Consider the following 26,790-nt stretch of genomic DNA (forward strand, 5'->3'; position numbering starts at 1 on the left):
CCGCACCCTAGTGCAGCGCCTCAGCAACGTCGGAATCCAGGAGAAGGCACTAGAATGGATCATCTCCTTCCTCGACGGAAGAACACAGAGAGTCCGTCTACCACCGTACAAGTCAGAGGCCACCGAAGTCATCTGCGGCGTCCCTCAAGGATCCTCGCTGAGCCCCACCCTCTTCAAAGTCTACATGAGCCCCCTCGCGGCCATCGCACGCCAACACAACCTCAACATCATCTCCTACGCCGACGACACCCAGCTGATCCTCTCCCTGACCAACGACCCCGCCGCCGCCAGAGCCAACCTTCACGAAGGGATGAAAGATGTAGCCGAGTGGATGACGACCAGCCGCCTGAAACTGAACTCAGACACGACGGAAGTCCTCATCCTGGGCTCCTCGCCCTCCGCCTGGGACGACTCCTGGTGGCCCCCCGCCCTGGGCACCGCACCCAAACCGACAGACCACGCACGCAACCTGGGCTTCATCCTGGACTCCTCCCTCTCCATGACCAGACAAGTCAACGCCGTCTCCTCGTCGTGCTTCAACATCCTGCGCATGCTACGGAAGATCTTCCGGTGGATCCCCACCGAGACCAGGAAGACGGTCACCCAGGCCCTCGTCACCAGCCGACTGGACTACGGCAACGCCCTCTACGCCGGAACCACCGCCAAGCTCCAGAAGAGACTCCAGCGGATCCAGAACACCTCAGCCAGACTCATTCTCGACATCCCACGAAACAGCCACATCTCCGGACATCTGAGAGACCTGCATTGGCTCCCGGTCAACAAAAGAATCACCTTCCGTCTCCTCACCCACGCACACAAATCCCTACACGATCAAGGCCCGAGCTACCTCAACAACCGCATCAACTTCTACGCTCCCAAACGCCACCTCCGTTCAGCCAATCCCTCGCATCCGAAGAACGACAACAGGAGGAAGGCCCTTCTCCTACCTGGCCGCCAAGAGCTGGAACTCCCTCCCTCCCGACCTGCGCCTGACCCAAGACCACCTCTCCTTCAGGAAGAAGCTCAAGACCTGGCTGTTCGAGCAGTAGCAGCACCCCCTCCCCCCCCCCCAGCGCCTTGAGACCCTCCGGGTAAGTAGTGCGCTCTATAAATGTCTGTGATTGATTAATTGATAATACCATTCAAGAGTGGCACATGGGAGAGAATGGTAGCCCTGTACGCGGACGATATTTTAATTTTATAGTCAGATTTAGATACATCTTTTCCCCAAGTCATCAGGCTAGCAGAAGACTTTGGCAGAGTGTCCAGCTACGAAGTTAATGCAGGAAAAACTGAAATTATGACGTGGAACCTGCCAAGGGGTCCCTATTAAACTAAAGATGACATGAGGTACTAGGGAGTCAAAATCGTTTCTAGTATCGAGGAAAAAGCTAAGGTGAATCTCTCAAATATTCTTAAAGAGAGCCTAAATCAAATGAAATCTTGGGCTCATCTCTCCTTGACCATCCTGGGTAGAGTAAACTTGATAAAAATGGTAATTTTACCAAAAGTAACTTTTCTCTTTAATACCATCCCATTACATTTTGACAAACAATTGATTGACAGATTCCAGCAGGCTATTAATTCATTCGTATGGGCCTACAAGGCAACCAGGATCTACTGGAAAAAACTGAGGCGGAGAAGGGAAAAGGGCGGTCTTGCACTCCCGTATGTTCAGTATTATGCCTGGGCATTCCAGTTAACCTACTCAAGAATGCCGTTAAAACATCCAGATGACTCGGACAGGGGGAAAATGTTTAAAGCAATGCTTGACCAGTCGGAACTTCCCCAAGAAGGTTTTCTCTTTGAATATGGAGACAAAAAATTATTAAAAAGTTTAAGCTGAAAGTCTTGTGGAGCAGCCCATTTATGGGCCAGAATTAAAATACTAATGGGCCTGGAGTATTATTCAAGATTAGCCTCCTGGTGGGACAGCCCAGGGTCTCCTAGCTGCCTTAAATACATGCTTGCTATACCATTAAAAACAGCAGGTTTAACATGTTGAGACTTAACTGAAGAGGGTTCTCTACTTCCCTGGGCAACGTTAGATGAGAAAATGGAAAGGGGCATGTCAAGATTTAAATACATACAGTTAAAAAGCTGGTCCCAAAATCACAAAAAGCTGATAGGATTGGGTAACTATCTCGAAGAGCTCCTGGCTAAAAAGCCAGCAGGCAAGAAAGAGGTAACTGCTTTTTATTGGGCAATTGAGGGTGCAATAGACGGAGACTTCAGATTAGGCGGTGAATTATGGGAAGAGTGGATTGTGGAGGGCGATTGTATTGAGTTATGGCAGGTCTCATATAACACTTTGTTTTCAGTTGTGAAGCCAGCTTGGCGGAGAAGAAATCATTGTTTCACAACACACAGGGCTCACCTGTCTCCTGCTAGACTCTCGAAGAGGTCTAACGATCCACCAGCAAGATGTAAAAAATTTAATATGGAAAGGGCCCCAGACACAAATGTTTTGGACCTGTCCGGCCATCTCGGACTTCTGGCAAAAGATGTCCTCCACCCTCACGTCTATCTTAGGACAGCCAGTGCATATCACACTAAGCCTAATAATCTTTGGTATTCAAACGGAAATCACTGGACATATCAGGAGTTTAATTCTTTGCTATTCGGCTGGGCAGGTTAGAAATATGCAGGAGATGGGTAGAGGTTTCCCCTCCTACACATTCTGAATGGCTCTCAGCAGTCTATAAAACATCTATAATTGACTTAGCTAGTCTGGAAAATAGTAAGAAAAGAGCAAATTTGGACTGTCTGTTAAAATGGTCTCCAGCTCAGACAGTAGAGTAATCAAACCGGTCCATGTAACTTGTAAAGATCATCTTCTCTTTTTGTCCTATGATTAGGCCTCATGGAAAGCTCTCAGACCGAGATGGATGGATCCCCCTGGTATCACTGGGTCATCAGGTTATAGTGATCTAAGAAGGGTTCTATTGACGTCGCTGGTTGGTCAAAATTGGTAGAGAGCATGACCACCCTCTCATAAACAACGAGAGGTTAGCAACGGGTTAGACGCAGGTGTACCACTGGTAGATTGGCGATATGGCAGTCCCCCAAAATGTAAAACCTACCTCTCCAATGAGAGTAACAGTGGAGACCTGCAGACTACTAGTTTGCGGGGGTCAGAGGTCAATGAGGATTAAAAAATTTTTTTTTAAAAGATAAGTAACATGTTCTTCTGTTGGATATTTTAGCCAAAGCTTTCTCACCTTTGAATAGATACCCAAGAAGTACCTCCCAAAATGCGGCAGGCCTGAATAGCGGACTCAAACCAAAACGTTGATACAGAAACGAATGTTTCTTCTCTGCAGACTTGGCTGTTGATGTAATATTGCTTGTTAAATGAATACTCAGATGCACATGTACTGCCTGGCAGGTGTTGAACAGGAACACTCCTTGCCAACTCTGTTGAAGCCGCCCAGATGAAATGAGTCCATAGGCCCTCAGATTGCTTCTTCTTAGCCGTGGGACTGGACTATTCTAGACATTTTGCATTTTCCACTGCCTTCCTCTTCTTATTACCATGTAAGACTGGCCTCCTTCGCCTATGGCATGATCTGGGTTTGGATTTAACCCGATGACAAAGTGAGAGCAGGACTGCGCGAAGGGGAGCAGTGCTGCTATTCGGAGTGAGAGCCTCCCTGGGACTTGTAGCAGAATTGTTGCTTTGAGCAAGGCGGTTTGTGTTCTGCTACAGTTTTGCTTTCTGATCGCCTTTGAGTGCATCAGGAAGCATTAGTAGCATGACTGAGGTATGGCCGTACCCTAGGCTCAACAGGCAAATGACATGCGGCTCCATAACTGACATCTATTTCCTGCAGTCATGACACAGTAAAGCCTGTGATCAAGGAGGGGGGTATTTACTTAGCACATTGTTGAATCCTCTGGATGTCTGCCATTGGTCAACCAACAAAGTTGGGAGGGTTGCTCAGGAACCATACTGAAAGGAACAGACGTCAGCGCATAGGATTGGCTCCTATGTGCAGCTCTATAGCATAATTTCTGGAGCACCGCAATGCCATCGTGGAGTCAGACGGCACCTTCTACCAGTGCACAAATTGAAAAATCTGTTTCAAGTCTGGCAACTCAGGGTAGTGAAAAGGAGAGGAATCTGCAGTTAAAAGTAGCCATCAGATAACTCATCAAATTAACACACACACACAGTGGAAACAAGCCAATGTAAAGTCAACACTCACCATACAGTCTACTCTTCCCCAAGTATAAAAACGTTCTGAAGAGTCAAGCTCTGCATATACATTTCACAATCAATACAGGGGTACCAGATTAACATGTTTGATGTAACACTCCTATTCATAAACTTAGTTTCTTCCCCAATGCTACCAAATGTAAAAACAGTAAAGAAAAGAGGTACAAAGTTAATCGTGTAAATGTTAAGAAGGCAGCTAAACATCATCTACTACTGGCGCCTTCAGTTTGTTTCTTTTGTGTAGTGCTGCTGCGGATCAGTACCAAGGTGGAAAAGAGGCAAGACTCACCCAACACTGTAGCGATCAGGAGGACTGAAAGGGACCTGAAGCCCAAAGAGACCCCATGGTTGAGTTCAGACAACGCATTGATGACAACCAGGAAGAGCAGCACCATGCGGGGCAGGCTGGCGGTCTGCAGGAAGGTCATGAGCAGAGCCAGGAGCAGGAAGTACGCCACGTGCAAGACACAGGTGTAGACTGCACTGAGGTTCATGCCTAGAAAGAATTAAAAAAATATATATGTGCAAGGCTAGTTTAATGGATTAACAAATTGGTGCAGAGCGTATTTTATGTATAAAAATGTAATAACATATTTCATTGATTTTTGCCAATATCGTGCTCGAAGAGTCATATTATAAATATATGTGTTAGGATATATCAGGCATAAGGATACAACAAAACATCACACAACTTAACAATAAACATGCTGCAGTAGAAAGAACCAAAACAAAAGCAATCTCACTGAGGCTTAACCATGTCCCTGTGTCGCTACCCTGATACGCAGTTCCCGTCATCCCTTTATTAAGAGTAAACAAAAGCAATGTACTAGCCATGGGGCAGTATTTCTGAGTCCAATGATGTAAACTGTGGTGTGCTTGGGCCAAGACCTTACCCCTGAACTCAGCCCAGTGTGGTCATGTGTGTGTGCTTCTGGGGCATCCCCTAGCCCTAAACACTGGCTCCTCTAGCCCCATACAAAACATATAGTCCCCGCTTCCAGACGACCAACAAGGGCGGAGATTCAGCCTTCCAAGAGCGAGCTATATCGCGTTAGGCCAGGGTCCTACCCAGAAACAGCAGGTGACGCTTCTACCTATTACCCCCAATATCTGCAGGAATATGCAATAAAGCAAGCCTTGGTGTACTGTTTAAAGTCCACCTTAGCACCTCAGACAGGCACCGGAATACTTCCTTCCGGACCTCTCCATGGCTGGACACATCCACATCGTGTCATGGAATGTGGCCTCTTCGGCACCACATCTCAAGCATGTTGTGGAGCCTATCAGCCCTGCCTTCCAAAGCCTCAGACCTGTGTGGTATATTCTGTGCAGGTATTTTAAATGTAACAGGAGCAGAGAGACTGCGGCCCCCTGGGTGGACTACAGGGCCTCCCTCCAGTCGTCTTGGTCAATGGGGCAGATGTCAGTTTGCCGGGTCTCTTAAATTCTCGAGTGTAGGGCGCTATGTGTGACCAGTGTCTGGTATACCTCAGATTTTGTGATCCCAGAGCTCTCCCATGAGGAGCCTTTCTTCCAGTGGGCTGAACTCTGGGAGGGACAGGAGGCCTCTAAGAATAGGAGCATAGCAAAATTGTAAAGATTTGTAAAATTGGGTGGGTGGCATGGAGTATTCTTCTTGTAGCTCCGTAAAAGATTTAACGATGGATCCATGAAGGACATCACCCAAAGAGGAGATCCCATCTGGTCCCACCCATGTAAGCCCCTGCAGCTGATGCTTGTGTGGAAGAAGGAGATTGCACCAGAGCAGGGACTCCCGTGTGAGATGGTTGTGCCAGCCATGCTGTCAGTACCACCGTGGTGGCCGGAGGAAGGGCCTGGAGGCTCGGGCTGTCAAAGGTATTTGTGAAGCGAGGGATCTCCAAGTAACCATCTCTCTAGGGCGTAAACATGTTTATCACGCAAGCCATACCACCAGTCGTTGATTATCTGCAGGTGGGAGGTTGCATAGTATGACTGTATATCAGCGGCTGTGATGCCCCCGCAATAGGTGGAAAGAAAGCAAGTGCAGAGCGCCAATATGAATGTCCCGCCTCCCCACAGAAATCCACTTAGGAGGCAATTGATCTGACAGAACCATGTCTTCAGGATGGGGTAGGTGTGGTTCTGCAGCTGATACAGGAGCTGCGGGAGAGAAATGGACGACAGGCTGTATAAAGAGTAAGGTAGACCCGCCCATGACCGCAGCTCAGCCTTGACCTTGGTAAGCTTCAAAGGAGCAGATATGGTTGGGAGGGATCAATACCAAAGTCCTATACGAGTCCGGGATAATCCATTCCCAAACTAAGAGAACACAATTCTTCAAATTATTTTCAAACTATTGTATAATGATCACATAACTGGTCATCATCGTGATTACTAATTTTATTTGTAGTAATCTGTACTTCACAATTGATCGTACTATTTTTTAACAGTTATTTATCATATCAAATGTACATATATACATACATCTCTATTTCAGCAAAACACCTATATAAACATTTAAATTCGAATACAAGGTATCTATCACAAAAAAGAAGAAATTCTGTTTTCACCCAAAGAAGTACTATTAAATCAAAAAGATTGCCCCCCTAGTCAATCAGGGGGTCCACTAAGAGGAAGTCGTGTACAGACACAATCGGTTTTACAAAGTTCTGAACCAAAATTCCAGATTGTGTTCAACCAAACAATTTAATCAGGTACACAATATCAACAGACTCCTCTTGTCGAGAATGGCATGTCAGAACAGTGTCTATATTACACGCCTTGGAGATCTACCGTCTATCTGTAATAAAGACCCCGCAGTTGTTGCATGCCCTCTTGAGTCTGAGTTAATACATCTGCAGCCCATCTATAGTCGCCGGGAGACCCCAGTAGTGGCCAGAGTATGGACTTGTTCACATTCATGAATAGACCCGACATTATTTGAAGGATTCGAGGGCCTGTCCAATTAGGGTCTGTCATAAACAAAGAGTACGTCGTCCGCATACAGGGCGCAGAGCGTATTTTTTGTAAGCTTTTTAACAATTTACACTAACAAAAATAATAAAAAAATTTTAAAAACAGGCAAGTAATTGTGACAAAATGTTAGCAGTGTTGACCATAAGTGCAAGGATTTGCTTTGGGTCAAGTCAAACCTGTAACAATTTTCTGAAACATTGAAATAGAAAAATTTTCGTTTTTCATGTTGTTTGAGAAAAATAAAATATGCTACGAGGACAAATTGGGAAGATGCTGAAAGAAGAATAGGTATAGAAGGCTGCGGGGAGGCAGAGAAACTGGGGGCAGATCCGATAGGTTTCTGCAAGGCCACCTGTAGATAAGGTCCAAAAACCCTTTCCATGACTTTGGCAGGGGTCGGTGTGAACCAACCTACCAGCTTAAGCGGGACAGACACAGGGCGCACCCCACGCAGGTCCCACAAATTAAGCTAGACCTAGTGCATATCGGGTAAATAACCAATCCTGTCAGAGACGGTCACCATACATTCACTCCGATACGGGTCACTGGAATTAATTTCCTTGAAGATGCACACCGAAGGAACCTCCATTAGAATTTAACACGTTTTATTGTTCGATTAAGACCCTATCTCAGTGCAGAGTAAATTAAAAATGTTATTTATAGATATGAAAATCGGGCGCGGTCTGTACTTTAACGAGCATTTGGGGGGACGCTGGAACCTGCAGTTACTCCCGGTCTCCCTCCCGCTGCCGCAGCTTGAGACCCAGCGACCGCTGAGAGGAGGGAGACTACATCTCGCAGCCTACTTTGCATCGTGGCGGAAGCCGACACTGCCACTTCCGCGCCCGGAGGGGCTTTAAACGACCGACAGCTCCCGCGTCGCAGGGCCGTGCCGGGCTAAGCCCAGGCCAAGGGCGGGCCCGTTTGAGCCCGTTCGAGGCCTGAGAGGCCCGAGAGGCTGGGCTGGGCCACCCCCCTAATATCTGGACAGAGCAACAAACTGAGTAAGTGTATAGGTTACTAACATACACCGGTATTACCCATTTGGTGTGCACGCATTCTACATCATGGCTGAACGTTCTGTAAGAACTAATACACGTGGAGGCACTGTGTCCGGACCAATGGGCTATAATTTTCTGGCTAGGGTCTTTTCAGGATTTCTGCGGTGTTTACCGGACAAGCGCTTAGAGACCCCTGGGTTATAACGCGCTATAGAAATCGAAAGAAATAAAATAAAATAAATAAGACAATTTCATCATCAGAGCTGCATCAGTTTTAGCCAGTGAAATTGAGCTAAATGAACGTCAGCTTTCAACGGACCCATTATTTAACAAACTGTCTTCACTGGGCAAAATCGCTTCGTTAAATAGTCCTGAAAGACATGTAGCTATAAATACAACCAATGATTCTGTTGCAATGGATCTAATTAGTGACATTGCGGATGATCTGACTAGCATCAGTACAAACGAAGCCCAAAGCACACAAACATCAAACGCCCAAAGTTCAGTTACAATCCTCCCTGATGGAGCATCAACCAGAGCACAATTATTGGCGGACAAAGCGGGCCCTACCTCCTCAGAGAATATAAGGCTCGGGGCAATACCAAAGCAGAAGAAGGCGGGGGCAATGAAAAAGGGTAGGCAAGCCAAGAATTTATTAGCGGAGAGCAACGATCCTACACCGGTTACCAAATCCACTGCTGATATACATATAGCTGGACCTGATTTAAATCCCGCAAATACAACAGCATGCTTTTTCGCACCCCTGGAGGAACGTTTTTGGGAAAAACTGAGCGAGATCTTGACACAGTCTATAAGACCAAGTAATGATAGATTAAAGCATATGGAGGAGCGTTTAAAAACACTTGAGCAGCTGTCTCTAAGTAATATTGAGTTAAATACAAAAACTAATTTAGTAAATCTATCAGTGATTAAGGAGAGATCTGCCGCTCCCAAAGACTCAAGAAAACCAAAGACCAATTCGACAATATCCAACTCTCCAGGTTGTGATTTGACAGCAAGCCCACCACAATTGAGGTCGGAAAGTGCCCAGAGCACATTGCCTGTTGTGAATACATCTGTGATAAAAAAACACTAAGCATACGACGGGCGGGGGTCATTTGAAAGCTACATCCAAGCAGGGAAGCTCTACCGGTACACCCGACATAGAATGCTGTTTATCAGTTATAGACTTGCCTCCAGAATCTATGCCTTATGTTGTTGTTTTGACTGGAGTTCCGGAACTGGGGCAGGGTAATAGAGTGTTTTACTGAACTAAAAAATAAGACAATATATTGGCTCAATATTAATAGGCCTCTACCCTCACATTACAGTAGCAAGATTTTGTTTGTTCGGAGGGTTAGCTGGGTAGGGAGTAGCAAGAAAAATATCCCGGGGGACTGCATGATCATAAATTTTGGAGATAGGCAAGTCCCTACATATATATGTGACGAGTGGCACCATACGCTAGGTACCAGGATTCAGCCGTATGACTTTACATATTTCTATCACCGAATAAAAGGCACACCCAATTATTCTGCTCAGGGAAACTACCGGTTGGAGAATCTAGGCATTAGATACCCTCTAAATGAAAAAGTTTGTGACGACCGAGCCCAGGTGATGGGCTTCCCAATTAGCAACAGATTCAGCACACTTGAAATGGTGGACTGACTGCCCATAAACTGTTACTCCTAATAAGTTAGACATAACAGGTACCGAGATTAACGAGAAGACCCCTGCGAGTCATCCCTCTGACAAAAACATTCAAAATATCAGCATCAGGGGCGGGCTGGAAATGTCACCTGTAGATCCAAAGACCGATGAGGTAGGAAATGAAGGAATCCTTGCTGACACTACACTGCGGAGAATAGATAGACCACTTACCAGAAAGGTAGAAACGACAAAGCTTAAGCCTCATGTCATGGAATATAGCGGGGCTATTGGGTAAGATTGATGACATGGACTGCATAACCCTCTTCCTAAAACACAAAATTATAAGTTTGCAGGAAACCTGGGCATTGGACCCAATTCACATAAATGGCTTCCGCACATTCCATACACCAGCAATCCACACGACAAGGGGCAGGAATAAGGGTGGTCTGTGCACTTATATATCAAATCTCCTAGATGACATAACCGTAAAATTTGAACCAACGTCTGAATATTATCAGATATTGTCGTTGATTGATGGTAGAAAACAAAAAATTGTCCAGGTAAATTTTTATAACAACATTTCTAAACCACACACCTCAAGAATCCTAGAGGATCTATCTCAAACCCTCACCAGCATTGTTGAAGTAGATCAGATAGGTGACATATGTGTCATATTGGTTGGGGATTTTAACTCCCCCTTATGTCCATACAGCCACTTGAACACCTGTGGCTTGGGTTCAAACAGAGGATGGCAGCGCACATTTTCCCCATACAATTTTGGGCAATTCTTTTAATAATATAATTTAATTTCTGAATTAGATTTGGGGTTCATAAATGAATAGTGCCCCACACCGGTCCCTTTTAAGCCAAATTTTATCAGGAGGGGTTGCCAATCCATTATTAACTATGCCCTTATTTCTAAGCGACATTCTGGCCGCATTCTTAATTATAGCATAAGCGAAGTAGCCATGAGTGACCATCATCCATGTAGTTTATCCCTTCTCTTCGCAGAGGCGCGGGGCAAAACACCCTGACTGAGAACCTGTATAGCTATAAATTAACTTTGGCAAAGAAACATGGCTATTCCTTGAAATGGAACAAAATAGAACCAGTAGCCTTTTTCACAAACCTTATTAACAATAGGCACAGTGAGTTCGCGACTTGTCTCTCTGAGGATAAAGACTCAACTCTGTGAGGCCTTTCTTAAAATCACAGAATAAATTAAAAATCTTCTCACAAAGCCACAAAGATTTGATAAGAGTATGGAAAAAAAGATGGTTCAACAGCGAGTGCAGTAAAACGCACACGCACCTAATGTTATCCTTAAAAAACATCTCCACGAAACCAAACCGCTATAAAATCTGCTAGAACTGCCTCTTATCAGGCAGTAAAAAAAATCGTAAGAGCTGAAGCAAAAAGCCTGGGAGGCGCTACATAAAGCCTGCCTGCCAAAAGACAATACAGGATTCTGGAAGGCGGTGAATGCACCCTTCTTCACAGACAAAGCTTCAAACACTGTAGAAGTAGCAATTACAGAGAATACCTGGGTAACACATTTCAGTGAGCTGTATAAGAAAGACACCCTAAATGAGATTGAGAGCAGTGAGCAAACATCTGGAACTCAGGATACTGTCCAAAAAACCTTCCCGTTAAACATAAAATTCTCTCTCTTAGAGGTACAACAGGCCATCAATAATAGTGCCGCTGGGAAAGCCCGGGACCGGATGGGGTACCAATAGACGTATATAAATCTAACTTAGAACTATGGGCCCCATAACAAACGTCCTAAACAGCTGTAATAACAATGGGTTTTTTAATACTTGGTAAGAGGCCATTGTTATTCCGATTTTTAAAAAAGGTGACTGTGGTGATCCAAAATGTTATAGACCTATATCCTTATTGGACTCACTAATGAAGGTCGCGGGGAGAGTCATATTTAACAGACTGCAGTTATGGGTGGAAGATCAAGGTGCCTTCTCACAATTTCAATATGGGTTCAGGGCTGGACTCGGCACTACTGAACAAGGCTTGAACTTAGCTTTAATTATTTCTAAGTATACCATGGCCAAAAAGGAAAACTTATATTTATGTTTTGTAGACCCAAGTTCGGCCTTCGATTACCTGAACCACGAAAAATTGTGGTCCATATTAGCGCAACTAGGAGTTGAACCAGAACTGCTAGTCTTCATAAGGGAATTATATAGGGGAGCTGGGGCTAGAGTGAGTACGGAATAAAGGGTGAATGTACCGCCAAATTTGACATCCAAAAGGGGGTTAGGCAGGGATGCATATTAGCACCCTTTCTTTTCAATCTTTATATAAATAGCGTAGCATCCCACCTCACGGAACAGCAGTATGACTATCCCAGGATTAAAAATTCCCCAGTACCAATACTTTTATATGCAGACAATGCAGTTATTATGGGCAGAACTCAAATGGGCCTGCAAAGAGCTGTGAATAAATTTTCCACGTACATGTGTGATAGAGGTCTCAATATAAATATAAGTAAGACCCTCACCATGTGCTGCACTACAAGGAAGACCTCAAAATGTAAGATCTTCCTCTCAGGCTCTAAATTAGAATCGGCAGAGACATTCTCATATATGGGAATTAATTTTAACAAAAAGGGGACTTGGACCTCGGCAATAGAGAAAAGGAACATGATATTTTGCAGATCAGTCGGAGAAGTTCGATGCTTTGCCAATAAACTGGAGGACGCCCAATTTCTGTACTCCTGGACATATTTAAAGCGAAATGTTGTCCACCGCGACCTATGGAGCAGGTCTCTGGGGAATAATCGATCCTAATATAATACAGCTTGGAGAAATTTCTTCATTATTTATTAGCTGTCCCCCGTAACACCTCAACGTGTGCTACGGGGGACAGCTAATAAATAACGTGTGCCTGTATTAGCCATTGTTTTCATTTCGCCTGCTGAAGTAGCGCTTAGCTTCATCTGCGCACTGTTTACCTGCCTGAATTGTATACTGCATTGGCGCCCTGTGTATGTGCTCGTATCTTGCCATTTCATTATACTGCATTGGCGCTCTGTGTATGTGCTCGTATTTTGCCATTTTATTTCATTTCGCCTGCTTTGTGCCATTTTAGCGCTTTGCCTCATTTGCGCTCTGTGCATCTGTGTCCGCTTCCCTAGCGTTACCAGCGCGTTACCTGTAGCGCTCCGCTGTGCTTCCCCCCTCCATTTTGTTTGTTGTTCTCGTCGTCCTCGTGTGCCCGCCCCGCCTCCCAGCTGAGACGCCCTCGCCCCTCCCCCTCCACTATCCATATATGACAGTTCTTCCCGCGCGCAGCGATTACGCGCAGCGTTCGCGCCCAACTCGTGCCGAAGGTGCGCCAAAGGTAAGCCCGTCTACGCCCGTCCGCGCCTGGACCGCGCCCAGCGCCAGACCCCATGCCCCTCGCGCCGCCCTGCCCCCCCGCATTACCTACGATGCCGCCTCCCTCCTAGCCCTTAACCCCGGCCGCGCTCCCAACTGCGTCCAAGCCGCCCCTGGACAAACCCATGGACCTTTCTCCTGCGTCACCTGCAAATTCAGCGGCACCGACAACATCTCCGCTACGACCACACCACAGACCACACCACAGATTCCCGACCCCAACCACCTACAATGCATCCTTCTCAACACCCGATCGGTCCACAGACACGCCATTGACCTATGGAACCTACTAGACACCATCTCTCCAGAGGTCGCCTTCCTTACGGAAACATGGATGAACGCTTCCTCCGCACCAGACATCACCATTGCCATCCCTGAAGACTATAAGATCACTCGCAAAGACCGTACCAGCCACACAGGAGGAGGAATCGCTATCGTCCATAAGAAATCAATCCGCATATCAACCAGCTCTGACGCCAACCTCGCCAACTCCGAACACCTTCACTTCCAGATCCACATCGACCCCAAAACCACACTCAGAGGCACCCTCCTTTACAGGCCACCAGGACCTCGCGCAAAATTCAGTGAAGACATCACGGACTTCATCACCCCACACGCGCTCCCCTCCAAAGACTACATCCTTCTGGGAGACCTCAACTTTCACCTTGAAAAGATCAACGACCACAACACCGCCATCCTCGTGGACAACCTCGCCAACCTCGGACTAGTCACTTCCCCCACCCACATCGCAGGTCACACACTCAACCCCATCTTCACCTCCAGCAACCATGTCTCCTTCAGCCACACCACAGACCTCCTCTGGACTGACCACAGCTGCGTTCACTTCACCTACAGCAAACCAAAACCCAGCATCCACCTCCAACCTACCCTGCAAAGAAACTGGAACAAAATCACCACGGACCAAATCTCCTCATCGCTCCTTCATAACACCCCAGCCCTCTCTTCCAACGCTAACGAAGCCGCCGCCAACCTCACCATATGGTTATCCAACACCGCTGACACCTTAGCACCACTGAAAAAAAGTCAAAACAAACCTGGCAGCAAGAAGGCCTCATGGTTCAACGATGATCTCAAGAAGTCCAAGAAACTCTGCCGCTCCCTTGAAAAGGCCTGGAAAAAAGACCCAACCACCAGCACCAAGGACGCCTTCAAAAACGCCACCCGCATTCACCACCAACTAATCCGAAAAGCCAAGAAAACAGCATTCAAGGATCGACTTGACAACAACGCTCACAACAGCAAGGAACTTTTCAACATCGTCAAGGAATTTTCCAATCCCTCGGCCAACTCCAACGACATCACCCCCTCTCAAACCCTCTGCGACTCCCTAGCCTCATTTTTCCACAACAAGATTGCAGACATCCACAACAGCTTTGACAACCAACCCGGAAACCAACCCACCCTACCAGTTGCTGATCATCTTCCCCCCGCGAACACCCTTAACGACTGGAACCCAATCTCCACTGAGGACACCATCCACCTGATGAATTCCATCCACTCAGGATCCCCCACAGACCCATGTCCTCACCACATCTTCAACAAAGCAGACTCCGTCATAGCACCGCACCTCCGAGACGTCATCAACTGCTCCTTCAACTCCGCCACCTTCCCAGAAGACTGGAAACACGCTGAACTCACCGCCCTTCTGAAAAAACCCACAGCGGACCCCACCGAACTCAAAAATTACCGCCCCATCTCGCTTCTTCCATTCCCGGCCAAAGTCATCGAGAAAGCTGTCAACAACCAGCTCGCCGCCTTCCTCGAAGCCAACAAATCCCTCGACCCTTCACAATCTGGCTTCCGAGCAAAACACAGCACTGAGACCGCCCTCATCGCAGCAACAGACGACATTCGAACTCTACTGGACAATGGAGACACAGTCGCCCTCATCCTCCTTGACCTCTCTGCAGCATTCGACACAGTCTGCCACAAAACCGTTTTACAATGCCTCAATAACATCGGAATCCAAGGAAAAGCACTTGAATGGATCACCTCGTTCCTCACCGGAAGAACCCAGAGAGTCCGTCTTCCACCATTCACGTCCGAGGCCTCTGAAGTCATCTGCGGCGTACCACAAGGATCCTCACTCAGTCCCACCCTCTTCAACGTATACATGAGCCCCCTCGCGGCCATCGCACGCCAACACAACCTCAACATCATCTCTTACGCGGATGACACTCAACTGATCCTTTCTCTCACCAATGACCCCAGCACCGCCAAAACTAACCTACATGAAGGAATGAAAGAAGTTGCCGAATGGATGAAACAAAGCCATCTGAAACTGAACTCAGACAAAACAGAAGTCCTCATCCTAGGTACATCCCCATCTGCATGGGACGACTCCTGGTGGCCGGAAGCCCTCGGAAAAGCACCCATCCCGACAGACCACGCACGGAACCTAGGCGTCATCCTGGATTCTTCACTCTCAATGAACAGACAAGTCAGCGCCGTATCCTCTTCCTGCTTCAACATTCTTCGCATGCTCAGAAAAACATTTCGCTGGATCCCCTCCGACACAAGGAAAACAGTCACCCACGCTCTGGTCACGAGCCGACTGGACTACGGAAACACCCTCTACGCAGGTACTACCGCAAAACTCCAGAAGAAACTCCAACGAATCCAAAACGCCTCAGCCAGACTCATATTAGACATCCCACGCAACGAACACATCTCTGGTCACCTTAAAGACCTCCACTGGCTACCCGTCAATAAGAGGATCACTTTCCGACTGCTTACCCACGCACACAAATCACTCTACGACATCGGTCCAGAATGCCTCAACTCACGACTGTCCTTCTACACCCCCTCCGACCAACTACGTTCTTCCAGCCAAGCCCTCGCCACTGTACCTCGCATCAACAAGACCACCATGGGAGGCAGATCCTTTTCATACCTGGCTGCTAAAACATGGAACTCACTCCCCGCTTACCTTCGCCTTACCCAGAACCACCTAGCATTCAGAAAGCAACTTAAAACGTGGATATTTGACAAGTAATCCTCCCCCCTTCCTAAGCGCCTTGAAACCCTCTGGGTATGTAGTGCGCTATATAAATTCTTTGACTTGACTTGACTTGCCATCAAGAACTTGGCATACACTATATTTCAGACTTAATCAAAGTTGACCCCATTTTATTGTGGCACAAAGTGTGGTCAACTGAGGAGACCGGTCTGAACAGGGATGTAATATTGGATTGCTTAGAACTAGAGGGGGTTAGCAATATTCCCTGGCTTAATTATGTTAAGGGATTCTTTTTTTTTTTTTTGTATCCTCATTTACGTTCATGGTTTCCAACTGCCATACAGCGAAACAAGGGAGAAAGGTATATGGGAGTACAATCGTGCTGCCTCAGTCTAGACTGGTAGGGATGGCGAATAAGGGGATGACAACTCGTTCCCAACAACAACGACTGGGTCCACACCGATCAACACACCTTGTTGCACAGAAGACAGATAACAACCAGATAGCCAATTACCACCATTACTATTGCCAGGCCAAATACCGGGAGCGAGGGAGAGACTGGCATAGCAGGGAGAATGAGCCATGGCTACGTAATCATCGAATCCAGGTAAAAAAAAGAAAAATAACCCGGTTCAATCACTGGGACCAATCGAGCATATGCCAAAATGCTCTCTTCTCTTGTTTCCAGCCCTGGCAAGATCTAGTTTCGAGATTTGGAGGATAGAAGTGCGTCAGTCATAAAAGGAAGGGATGGAAGCGTCCTTCCATCGCTTACAGATTTCTCTGCGAGCCACTAGAATAGAATAGAACAGAAGATTCTTGGCGGGACTGCGAGTCTGGTCCCCAACTCCAAAAATGGCGATGCGGAGATCAATCACTACTGTGAAACCCAGAGAAGATTTAAGTTTGCTGCCGATTGATTCCCAAAAAGGTGCTAGATGAGGACAATCAAAGAACATGTGTGTGTGTCCGGGGCCTCCTTCATACCACAACGTGGGCAGACCACAGGGCCCCCTGGGGAAAACTTGGACAACCTCTGTGGGGAGTAGTATGCCCTATGCAGGGTAAAAAGATGGTTTCTGCGAAGCCAGGCTGGTTTGACTAAGTCCCACAATACACTGCAAGACATTAACCACAGATCTTTCACATTCAAGCCTGGCATCAAGACTCCCCGCAGTAGCTCGGGAAGATGGAAATCACTGTCAGTCTCTTCCATTATTAGATTATACCAAAGATATCTCTTTTTTTGCTGGTGGTTTATCTAACAGAAGAGATTCAAGTTCACTGCCTCCCCCTATTGGCAAGTTGTTTTGGCATGGAGTTTGGGTAGTTGCTGCTTGAGCCCAGCTCGATATTTGCAAGTATTTAAATCTAGAAAGATTGGGCCCCACCTTGCGTACTAGATATTCCTAAGGAAGCAGGGTCCCTTCCAAGAACAGATCTCCCCATAGTGTTAACCCAGCCTCTCTAAGTGGGAGTGCTAAGATGTCGCTCACCCAACCTGGAGCCAATGGAAGGTCCCATATTGGCGATCTGCTGGAATAGTACCCCAATTTTATTGAAGACCTCACCTTAGCCCATGTTCTTGCAAAGCCCTGCAGCACCTTCAATTTTACTTTAAAGAATTTGGGGTCCCCAAATTTTAACAGATAGCCAGACTGCCCAACTCCTTCACTCTCCAATAAAGCCACAAACATACTCCCAATTCCCTCATGTGTTGTAATTTTTAGCAGCATTCGTGCGTGTGATAGTTGAAATGCCCACGCATAAATCTGCAAATCTGGGCCTGCCAACCCCCCTTCTCCCTGCGACGCCTGATTTTCTTCCAGGCTATCCTTGTATTTTTATTATTCCAGATAAATGACGTGATTTCACCCTGTAACTTAGTCAACAAAATAGGGTCAAAACATAAAGGAATTGTATTGAATAAGAAGGAAACCTTCGGTAAGATAGACATCTTCACCAGATTAACTCTGCCTAGTAAAGACAGGGGGAGATGCTGCCACGCTCTCATCAGCTTCCGACATTCCTTTGCTGCCAAAGCAAAGTTCGATGGGGCGATTAGGCTGATATCTTTGACAATATTTAGCCCTAGGTACCGCAAAGATGTACTCAATTGCTCATTGAAACCGCTCACCTCATCATTCCACACCATTATCTCAGTCTTCGAGGCGTTCACCTCATAACCTGATACTTCCCCGAATTCCAAGGCTAACTTAATGGCAGCGGGAAATGCGGTGCTAATCTCTGATGTCATTATCACAACATCGTCCGCATAGAGGGCCACCCTCTTTTCCCAGTCTCTATAAATAAAAGGTTTGATGGAATCATCCTCTTAATTTTTGAGCGAATGGCTCAATATAGAGATCGAACAGCAGAGGGGATAAGGGGCAGCCCTGCCATGTTCCTCTTGTAATTGGGAATGGTTCTGACAGGCCCCCGTTCACCAATACACAAGCAGTTGTGCTATGGTACAAGAGTTTTACCGCTCTGCGAAAACCCTCACCCACGTTGAACTTAGCCAAGGCCCCCCAACAGGTACATCCAATTGACCCCGTCGAAGGCCTTGGTAGTATCCATCGGGAGGATACTCAATGGGATGGAATCCTTGGTCGCTATGTCTATTGCCCCTATAAGATCATAAGTTAATTCGCAGAGTTGGCGACCCCTGACGAAACCCTTCTGGTTAGGATGTAAAATGTCGGGGGCAACCTGGCCCAACCTATTTGCTAAGAGGGATGCAAAGATTTTGTAATCTGCATTCAGGGATTCTTGACTGACATTGGGAACTCAGAATATTTTGACTCCCCTGAGTGCTTAATCTCAGTTCCCAGGAAGAAACTAAAGCATACATGCCTGCACTTTGAGAGCAAACTATGGTTAACTGAGAAAAACAAAATATCAGTGATGGAGAATCATTTGATTCTTCAAGGGCAGGGCATACAGCAATACCTGATTAAGGTGCATAGCTGTTATGCACGTATGTTACTGACCAGATTCAGGGGGGGCACTTTCTTCAGATTGATAACATTCCCCGAGCAAAACTGTTGGTCTAGAGACATGGTTCTATGTCCCTGTGACAATGTGTCAAAACAGTATTTTACATTGTACACTTTTCTGTACATTTTATACTCTGCCAAGAAAGATTCTTGATTCCACTCTTAAAATACTGGGGCCCAAGGCAATGTAGGACCGCTCTGATGAAATTACAAATGTTAGCAGATGAACTAATTATGCACCTTGTTTCATCATTCCTAAAATCTGTAATAAAATCTAGGAATACTATGAATTAACTGTACATATCCATGCAAATATTATTCTGACTCCTCCTTTTTAGATGTCTTTTAATGTACTTTTGTATATTTATTGTGCTTTTATGATTGTTTTTTATCAACGTCGAATAAAGCTGTTTTTGACTTTGATATGAAAATTATGAATAGAATTAATGCAGCTAATACATTATTAAAACTGGCAATATTACCGATACCAATATTCAGACGTCATCAATCTATGATGGAATCTCTTCTTTCCTAGTCACCATCTAATGTCTAAATTAGCACAAAAACACGTGAAAGCAAGTTTCCTAAATGGCCTGGAGCACACCTGTTTGTTTATAATTGCAAAGTCCCTTCAGTCTGCTCGGAAAGCGAGGACTGCCATTGTTGGATTGTGGCGCGGGTCCCTCGACAACAAGTGGACAGCTATACCTGGTCAGCAAGCTAGCGGGCGCGCGCGCCCCCTAGTGTTCAATTTGTTTAAAAAAAAACATAAGTGCCAGGGCCATAATCAGGAGGCAACTGCTGCTTGCACCACCAATTGCCCCATCTAGCGCTGCAAACGACAGCACCAACATAACTACGAACCATCACATCCTAGAAGAGTGACAATTCAGACTATTCCATACCCCAATGCTATAAGAATTGCTTGAGAGCAGGTATTAGTCATTGTAAATGTATATCGAACGAATAAACAACTGTTGACTTAATCTCCAAATTAGACATACAGTGCCACTTTGTAGCAGACTGTCGTACGTCCTGGTGTAGACAATTAAGTGCCGGTGGCGGGCACCGGAAACCACCGGATCAAATTAAGCACCGATACCACCTTATGCAGGGTGTTTACGCATCTGACGCGGTTTATGAATTCGATGCTCCTTTCAAAATTCTGAAGCTTCACTTCCTCAAACAGACGTCTGCTCGGATCTATATATGGTTTCTCAATGTAATGAGAAAAAGAGGCCTTGTGGTTTGTAATTTATGATATTAAAAGAAAGGTGCGAATTCTCTTGCACATTTGTCTGTAGGACTATTGCATGTCTTACTAAGTATCCTATTGTGTTAACATATTAATTAGTGATGCACTGTCAACTTATAATAAATCATACTGTGAATAAATGTAAATGAAACCGCAAACAAAATCATGCCCCATGAGAATGTGCTCACAAGTAAATTAATGGAATGCAGGTTCGAAAGCAGGAAAAAGTCAAATCAGGTCTGGAGGCGTTGGGACAGAAATGGCCCCTGCATGGCATACAGTTTTCTGCCCCTGCCCAGAGTGCCCACTAGCATGTATCTGTTTTGATTTTGGCACTAGCCTCACAATAACCTAGTGTGTGCACAAAGACCAAGCGGGTCTATTGATATGAGAGTTCCCAGGCATGTCCTGCGATCTGAAGGAGCGAGCCAAGATGTGCCCTCACTATTCTGACAGTGTACTGATGGCAGTGTCATGGCTTTAGTACATGCTATGTTTTGCTAATCGATCACTGTGGCCAGACCTATTTATCTGCATCGCTAGAGTGGGGTGCCTACTGACACACTTAAAAACAATAAAAAAATGTAATGCAGATTTATATAGAGCAAACTCGACCCGAAGGTATTGGAGCACTTTACATGATCACCGGTTACGTTACACATTCAGACACTGGGAGATCAAGTGATTTCAACACTCCCTAGCACACGTAATGTTTCAATACAGGTCATATAAACCAGTGTTTCCATCAATTGTCACAACATAGTAGAAATGAATTCTTTTCTTTGTGGTTCAATTTGAAGTTTATTCTTGTGCTCTGGAAACTTTCACACAGCCGACACGTGTTTCGTCGTTTTGGGAATGTAACCCAAGACTTTTTCAAGGCTATTTCCAGGTCTGTTCTTTTGAATGTGTTATGTGATAATTCCAACCCGCATATGGGTTTCTACGTGGGGCGTCGGTGTCAAATCTTTAAACGTGTTTCTGGCCTTTCTATGCCTCCAAATCAGTGAAGGAAGCTTTCGTCTTCCGTATCGTTATATCTGAGGTCCCCCATTCACTCTAAGCAAATCTGCTCCTCCGAACTGAATTTTGTTTTATCAAAGTTACCTTGTGGATGTAAGCAAATCATCTAAAATGCAACACAGATAAAACAGATTCTTTTATTTGGAAAGTTCAATCTTTATTCACCAATCCAATGGTGGCCTAAATCTGTGCATCCACCTCCTGCCACAGTAGAAGTTGGTTGAAACCTGGGAGTTAAATTTGACACGGCTTTGTCCTTCCATCCACAAGCCAAGGAAGTGGAAGGCATTCAACCTCATTTAGTCTCTTAGAACGTTTTTGGAACTATCTTCCTTTAGCTGCCAGGAAATGGGTTGCATTTGCTCTCATCACCCACTGGCTTGACTACTGTAATAGTCTGAACACTGGCGCCTTAAAATATAGTTTGCATAAATTGCAGATTGTGCAATATGCGGCTGCCAGACTTATACTAAAATTCCTCAGACGGAGCTCTGCCTCCACAGCCTTGAAAACTCTACACTAGCTACCAGTACATAAAAGGATCCTTTTTAAGATCCTCCTACTGGTGTTGAAATCATACAAAGCTACAGGACCCAAATACCTTACCACTAGATTTCTGCACTCTAACCCTACAAGAACTTTCATGCCAATCTTCTTAAGTCCCCTTCTTTCAGACTAAAAACTAGGAGTGGTAAATCCCTTTCAGTGTTAGGCTCCAAGGCATGAAATGAAATTCCTAGCAATATGTGTTTTATAGAATATGAAGCCCTCTTCAAAAAGCTTCTGAAGGCCTTGATATCACACACACACACACACACACACCTTTTCCCTTATCTTATGACTGTTTTGCATTTGCTTTGATCACTCCTGAATTCATTCAGTTGCTACCTTAGCGCCAGGATGCTCTTTTGAGAGTTGTAGAGCTGTTTACAAATTTTATAGTCATCCATTTATTCTTATAAATTGCTAAGGCTGTGAATGCCTGGAATGCAAATGAACTGGTTTTAAAAGGTTTTACAGTCTAAATGTGCATTGTTAACACCTAGTTCCAAAGAAAGTGTCCTCCATTTTCCAAGATCAAACCTGGTAGGCATGTCACCATGTGCCCAGGTCTAGGCATTTCTTTAACAAACCACTGCATTCAATATGTCAAGACCACAACTTCACAAACACATGCAGTCATACAACCTTAGCTAACTGAACCAGTACCATCTCACCTACCACCAAAGTTCTCCTGCTACTCTACTATACCTTTCTTTTTCTCTCCTCAGTCCATACAACCTAGCGCTGACCCCCTCACCCCCAAATCAACTCTCTTCGAACTTTGAGCAGCATAACGTCTTACCAGCTACAAACAATTCCTACCAATCTACTGCTGCTCCCACCTCATAAGAGATGCACACCGACTGTAAAGATCTGCCTGGCCTGCATTCGGTCTCTCAACCAACATCCACTCTTACACACAAACATTAATTACCACATAGTCATTGCCTTTTTTATTACTATATTCTATTGCTATGTACAACATGACTGGTTCAAAAGCTACATTACCAGGTCATATATAAAAGGTCCAAGATGTGAAGCATGGATTCTTGCAGTAATGGAGCTGGGTGGCTTCCCTTCCCCCACCCCGCCAGCTAGTCAATCGTGGTGCAAGGGTGGTAAAGGTTGCAGATTGCAAAGGATGCTTCCAGACGCATAGGTCCCTCTGAATAAGGCCTGCAAGAAGATTGGTTGGCATGTACACAGAGTACCTCCCATGCCCAATGACACCAACATGTAGCCTGCATTACCTGCCCAGCCAATGAAGCCTTGGATGTGGCCAAGCCGGAGCTCCACACTGCTCTGCATGTGGTCCATGGCATACAGCACCATCCCCAGTGTCTCGTTCATCCTCTGAAGCTTCCCCATCAGCACGTCGTAGTACTGGGCAGTCTGACTCTGGTGGGCCAAGAAGGTGGCCAGGTTGGACTCTGCAGCAAAGACAGGGTGGCTTTATGTGTGCAGTCATTTTAATAAACATATTTTTGAGAAAGTGAGAAGATTCATTGTTTAAGGTGTTCCTGCTGTTGACCATATGTTGCACTAAAGGAAGGGGAGGGTCTTCCACCCAATTATACCTGGTCGGCACGGTACACCAGATTTAAATCCCATCTTTCCCGACTGACACATTTACATTTTTTGCAATCTACTAATCTTACTGCTCCTCAATTACCAAATCCAACAAAATTCAAATAACTAACAAATGAGCCTATTGCCAGAATTAAGCTAGATTAATGCAGAAAATATATAACAAATGTATGAAGGTGTTCTTTAGAAGTTAGGACTTGCTCCCCAAATGACACAAGTGGAGAGGGCTCTACAGTGAGCAAGGCATGGATTGCAAATCATTGCCTCACACATCTTTTTCTTCATCACATTAATCAAGTATTTCTTACTAAAACATGGACAAGTTAAGTCTGAATGATTTTATACTAATCTCTCCAACTCCAGTACATAACTGCTGTTCCAATGCGTGGGATTTTAATGAAAAGTCCTTCCATAATGCTGAAAATATTAGAAAATTGAATGAGAAAATCATACCATTGTTTATGAACAGTCTATAATTCAGAATAATAAAGCAGCAACTCTGCTGCTTTTCGCCTTTAATAAATTCAATTTTCAACTATGTGCCGTCAACAATAATTCCTTCACTGTAAAACTGGCGAAGGCCAGAAATGGTAAATTGTAAAAGCTTAGGATTTAGTAAGGCAGAGCAGTGGAAAGGTTTGTTCAAAAAGGTGGTATCCTACAGATGGAAAATTCCCAACCAATGCAAAACATGCTTTACCACATGTAGCTAAAACGTGTCACTCCTCAAAAACAGACAACCAGTCTCCCCCACTAGACCACTCTTCCAATTCCTCTCAAACATACATCCAACATGAGGGATGGAATTGTTGAAAGAATTGGAACCAGATTTGGGAGAACCGCCTGTAAAATATAGTAAATTGGTACACTGTGTGCATTGGCACACGCAGCTTTGCTGAGAATTGGAACTGAAAAAGATTATCAATTGGGAGAAGAACCATGTTAAGAAGAGGATACGAGAGAGAATAGATCAGTGAGGATAATATACAAATGAGGTATGTTTCAACAGGTTGAATATGATGAACTATATCAAACAGTATTGTGCATATTAAGGAGTTGGGTAAATATGTAATTCTAGAACATGGGAGGTTGTGTTGTGGACAGTATATGAAAATGACAAGAAGAAGGTTCAACATGTGTCTAATAGCGATACCGATCTTGTCGTAGACTTCCTGGGAGCGGCTTCGGACTTCCAACAAATCAGCCAAAATGAGTTTGTGTCCCTCCTGCAGCTCCACATCTTGGCTAACGAGCTGGGAACTCACGTTCTCTATAGTGGAGAAATAACAGACAATTACACTTCAATACTCAGAGCCACTCGGCGGATAGCTCAGGTATAAATATCTAGGATCGTTGTTTCTGGTTTTAATAATATCCTAATATCTAAACATTTGACTTTCATACTCCAAATATAGTGTAGGACTGGGATTAAAGTATGAGGCAAGTTGTAAGAAGACAGTCCCACAGATCTGTCCCACAAGACCCCCCTGCATTGCATCTCTTCAACACTTTACATTACTAAAGCCTTCAAAGTAAGTGCACCAATCACTGTTTTTATCAAATTATTTGTCTTAGTACTGAACTTATGGTTTTCGACTTTGAAGTAGGAAATTGCAGTCCAAGTATATACATGAAATAAAAAAAGTTATGTTGTGAATTAGAGTCCATAAGTAATTAAAGCACTATACTAAACACTGGTACATAATCAGCAAACAACAATTTTATTTCAATCTTCCAAGGATAATTGAAGATGTGACGACAACGCGATCATTTAGATAGCGGTACTTTACATTGCAGTTACGACACGCGCTGGATTTAGGGAAAGTATGATTTACTTATCCAACTCCAGTGTGTGTAACAGTAGGGAAGGTGTTCGAATAGTAAAGCCTACTATTCCTTAGTGTAGAGCGCCATCCAGCGCAAGTCGTTCTAACGACTTGCGTTGTAATGACCGCAATGTAAATGTATTGCGGTGTAACGACCGCGTTGCAAATGTCGTTCGCCGTATAATTTCTTGTAAATAAGCAAATTAAATAATCTTAATCCACTTTTGAGAATGATTGTTTTTATTGTTTGTTAGGTTAATAAAGTTTTCATCCAAAGGTGAATGTCTAAAGATTGGTCGCTATGTAAATCAGCATCTATTCACAGTCAAACTTCGATTCAGTCCATCTGCAAATAACAATGTAAGTGAGAAAGTTCAATTAAGGAAGAAGATCTGACCCTGTGGAGTACTGACCCAAAATGGATCCCAAGAGAGCACTTTATTAGGTCTTAAAGGAGAAGAAAATAGGTAGCAGCCACAATAGATCTGCCACATTTTCTTAATCTCTGGTCACAGTGTAGACAAAATGTCTTGGCGAAATTTGGATAAGCCCTTTAAAAAACATTTGTGTGCAAAGCAAAATATGGGTGGAGAATATGCTAGGCAGGTGGAATACAGGAAAAGGTGGATTTAGCAATAGGTTTCTTGTATCAGGAGTCTAATTACTTCCCAAGTGACTATGGTATTTTTGATATGCAGCTGCAAAGAACATCCTTGTAAGCAGCCACTGGGAATTGATTGCTACAGTCTCTCAACATAGACAACTCAATTATAGTGCTATGGAGGAAGCATGGGAGGGGACAGTGAGGCAGAAGAAAAATCTGCAAAGCTCTTTAGCAGCACACAACATGGACGCCCTTTAAGGACAGCTCCAGTGGCCTCTATCATTTCATAACCTAGCACCTAACAGTTATTTTCGCCAAAGATTTTATATTAGCATTTTCCTAAATGAATTGACCACTCCTTCTTTGAAGTCACCGAGGCCAGCGGCATCTGCCCGCCCTAAAAATGAAACATTTTTGTTAAGAGAAACTGCTACAAATTGAATGCACAAGTTAGATTTTACACAAATGCACAAAAGTTCCTTTATGAGATGCAAAAGTGAAGACCTACTTAAACGCCCATTTCTCCGCAGCAGGCGGAAAGGTCCACTATAACTTTTTTTTTTTTTAAAGTACATTTATGACTTAAGTTAGAAAAAAAAATCTACCAACTTCATATTTACTGCACATAAATATGATAAAGTCAATGGTTCACTTCAAGATTTTGGCTGTGAAGTCTCACATCCACATTACTGCAAACTCACTGGATTGAGAACTGCTGCCCATTCTTAAAAGAAACATTTACCATCC

General features: G+C 44.8%; 1 protein-coding gene across 1 annotated transcript in view; it reads right to left on the reverse strand.

Moving 5' to 3' along the window:
* The window catches only part of LOC147724795 (protein brambleberry-like), a 244,234-nt gene that overhangs the window by 92,938 nt on the left and 124,506 nt on the right, over nt 1–26,790 (reverse strand). Inside the window, exons 6-8 of the mRNA XM_086967074.1 lie at nt 24,767–24,883; nt 23,277–23,456; nt 4,509–4,715 (exon numbers count right to left, since the gene is read on the reverse strand). Of these exons, the coding sequence (XP_086823200.1) occupies nt 4,509–4,715; nt 23,277–23,456; nt 24,767–24,883 (504 nt within the window). The remainder of the gene's footprint in view (nt 1–4,508; nt 4,716–23,276; nt 23,457–24,766; nt 24,884–26,790) is intronic.

The sequence above is a fragment of the Lissotriton vulgaris genome, chromosome 4_1 (genome assembly GCF_964263255.1).
Source record: "Lissotriton vulgaris chromosome 4_1, aLisVul1.2, whole genome shotgun sequence".
Taxonomy (NCBI): domain Eukaryota; kingdom Metazoa; phylum Chordata; class Amphibia; order Caudata; family Salamandridae; genus Lissotriton; species Lissotriton vulgaris.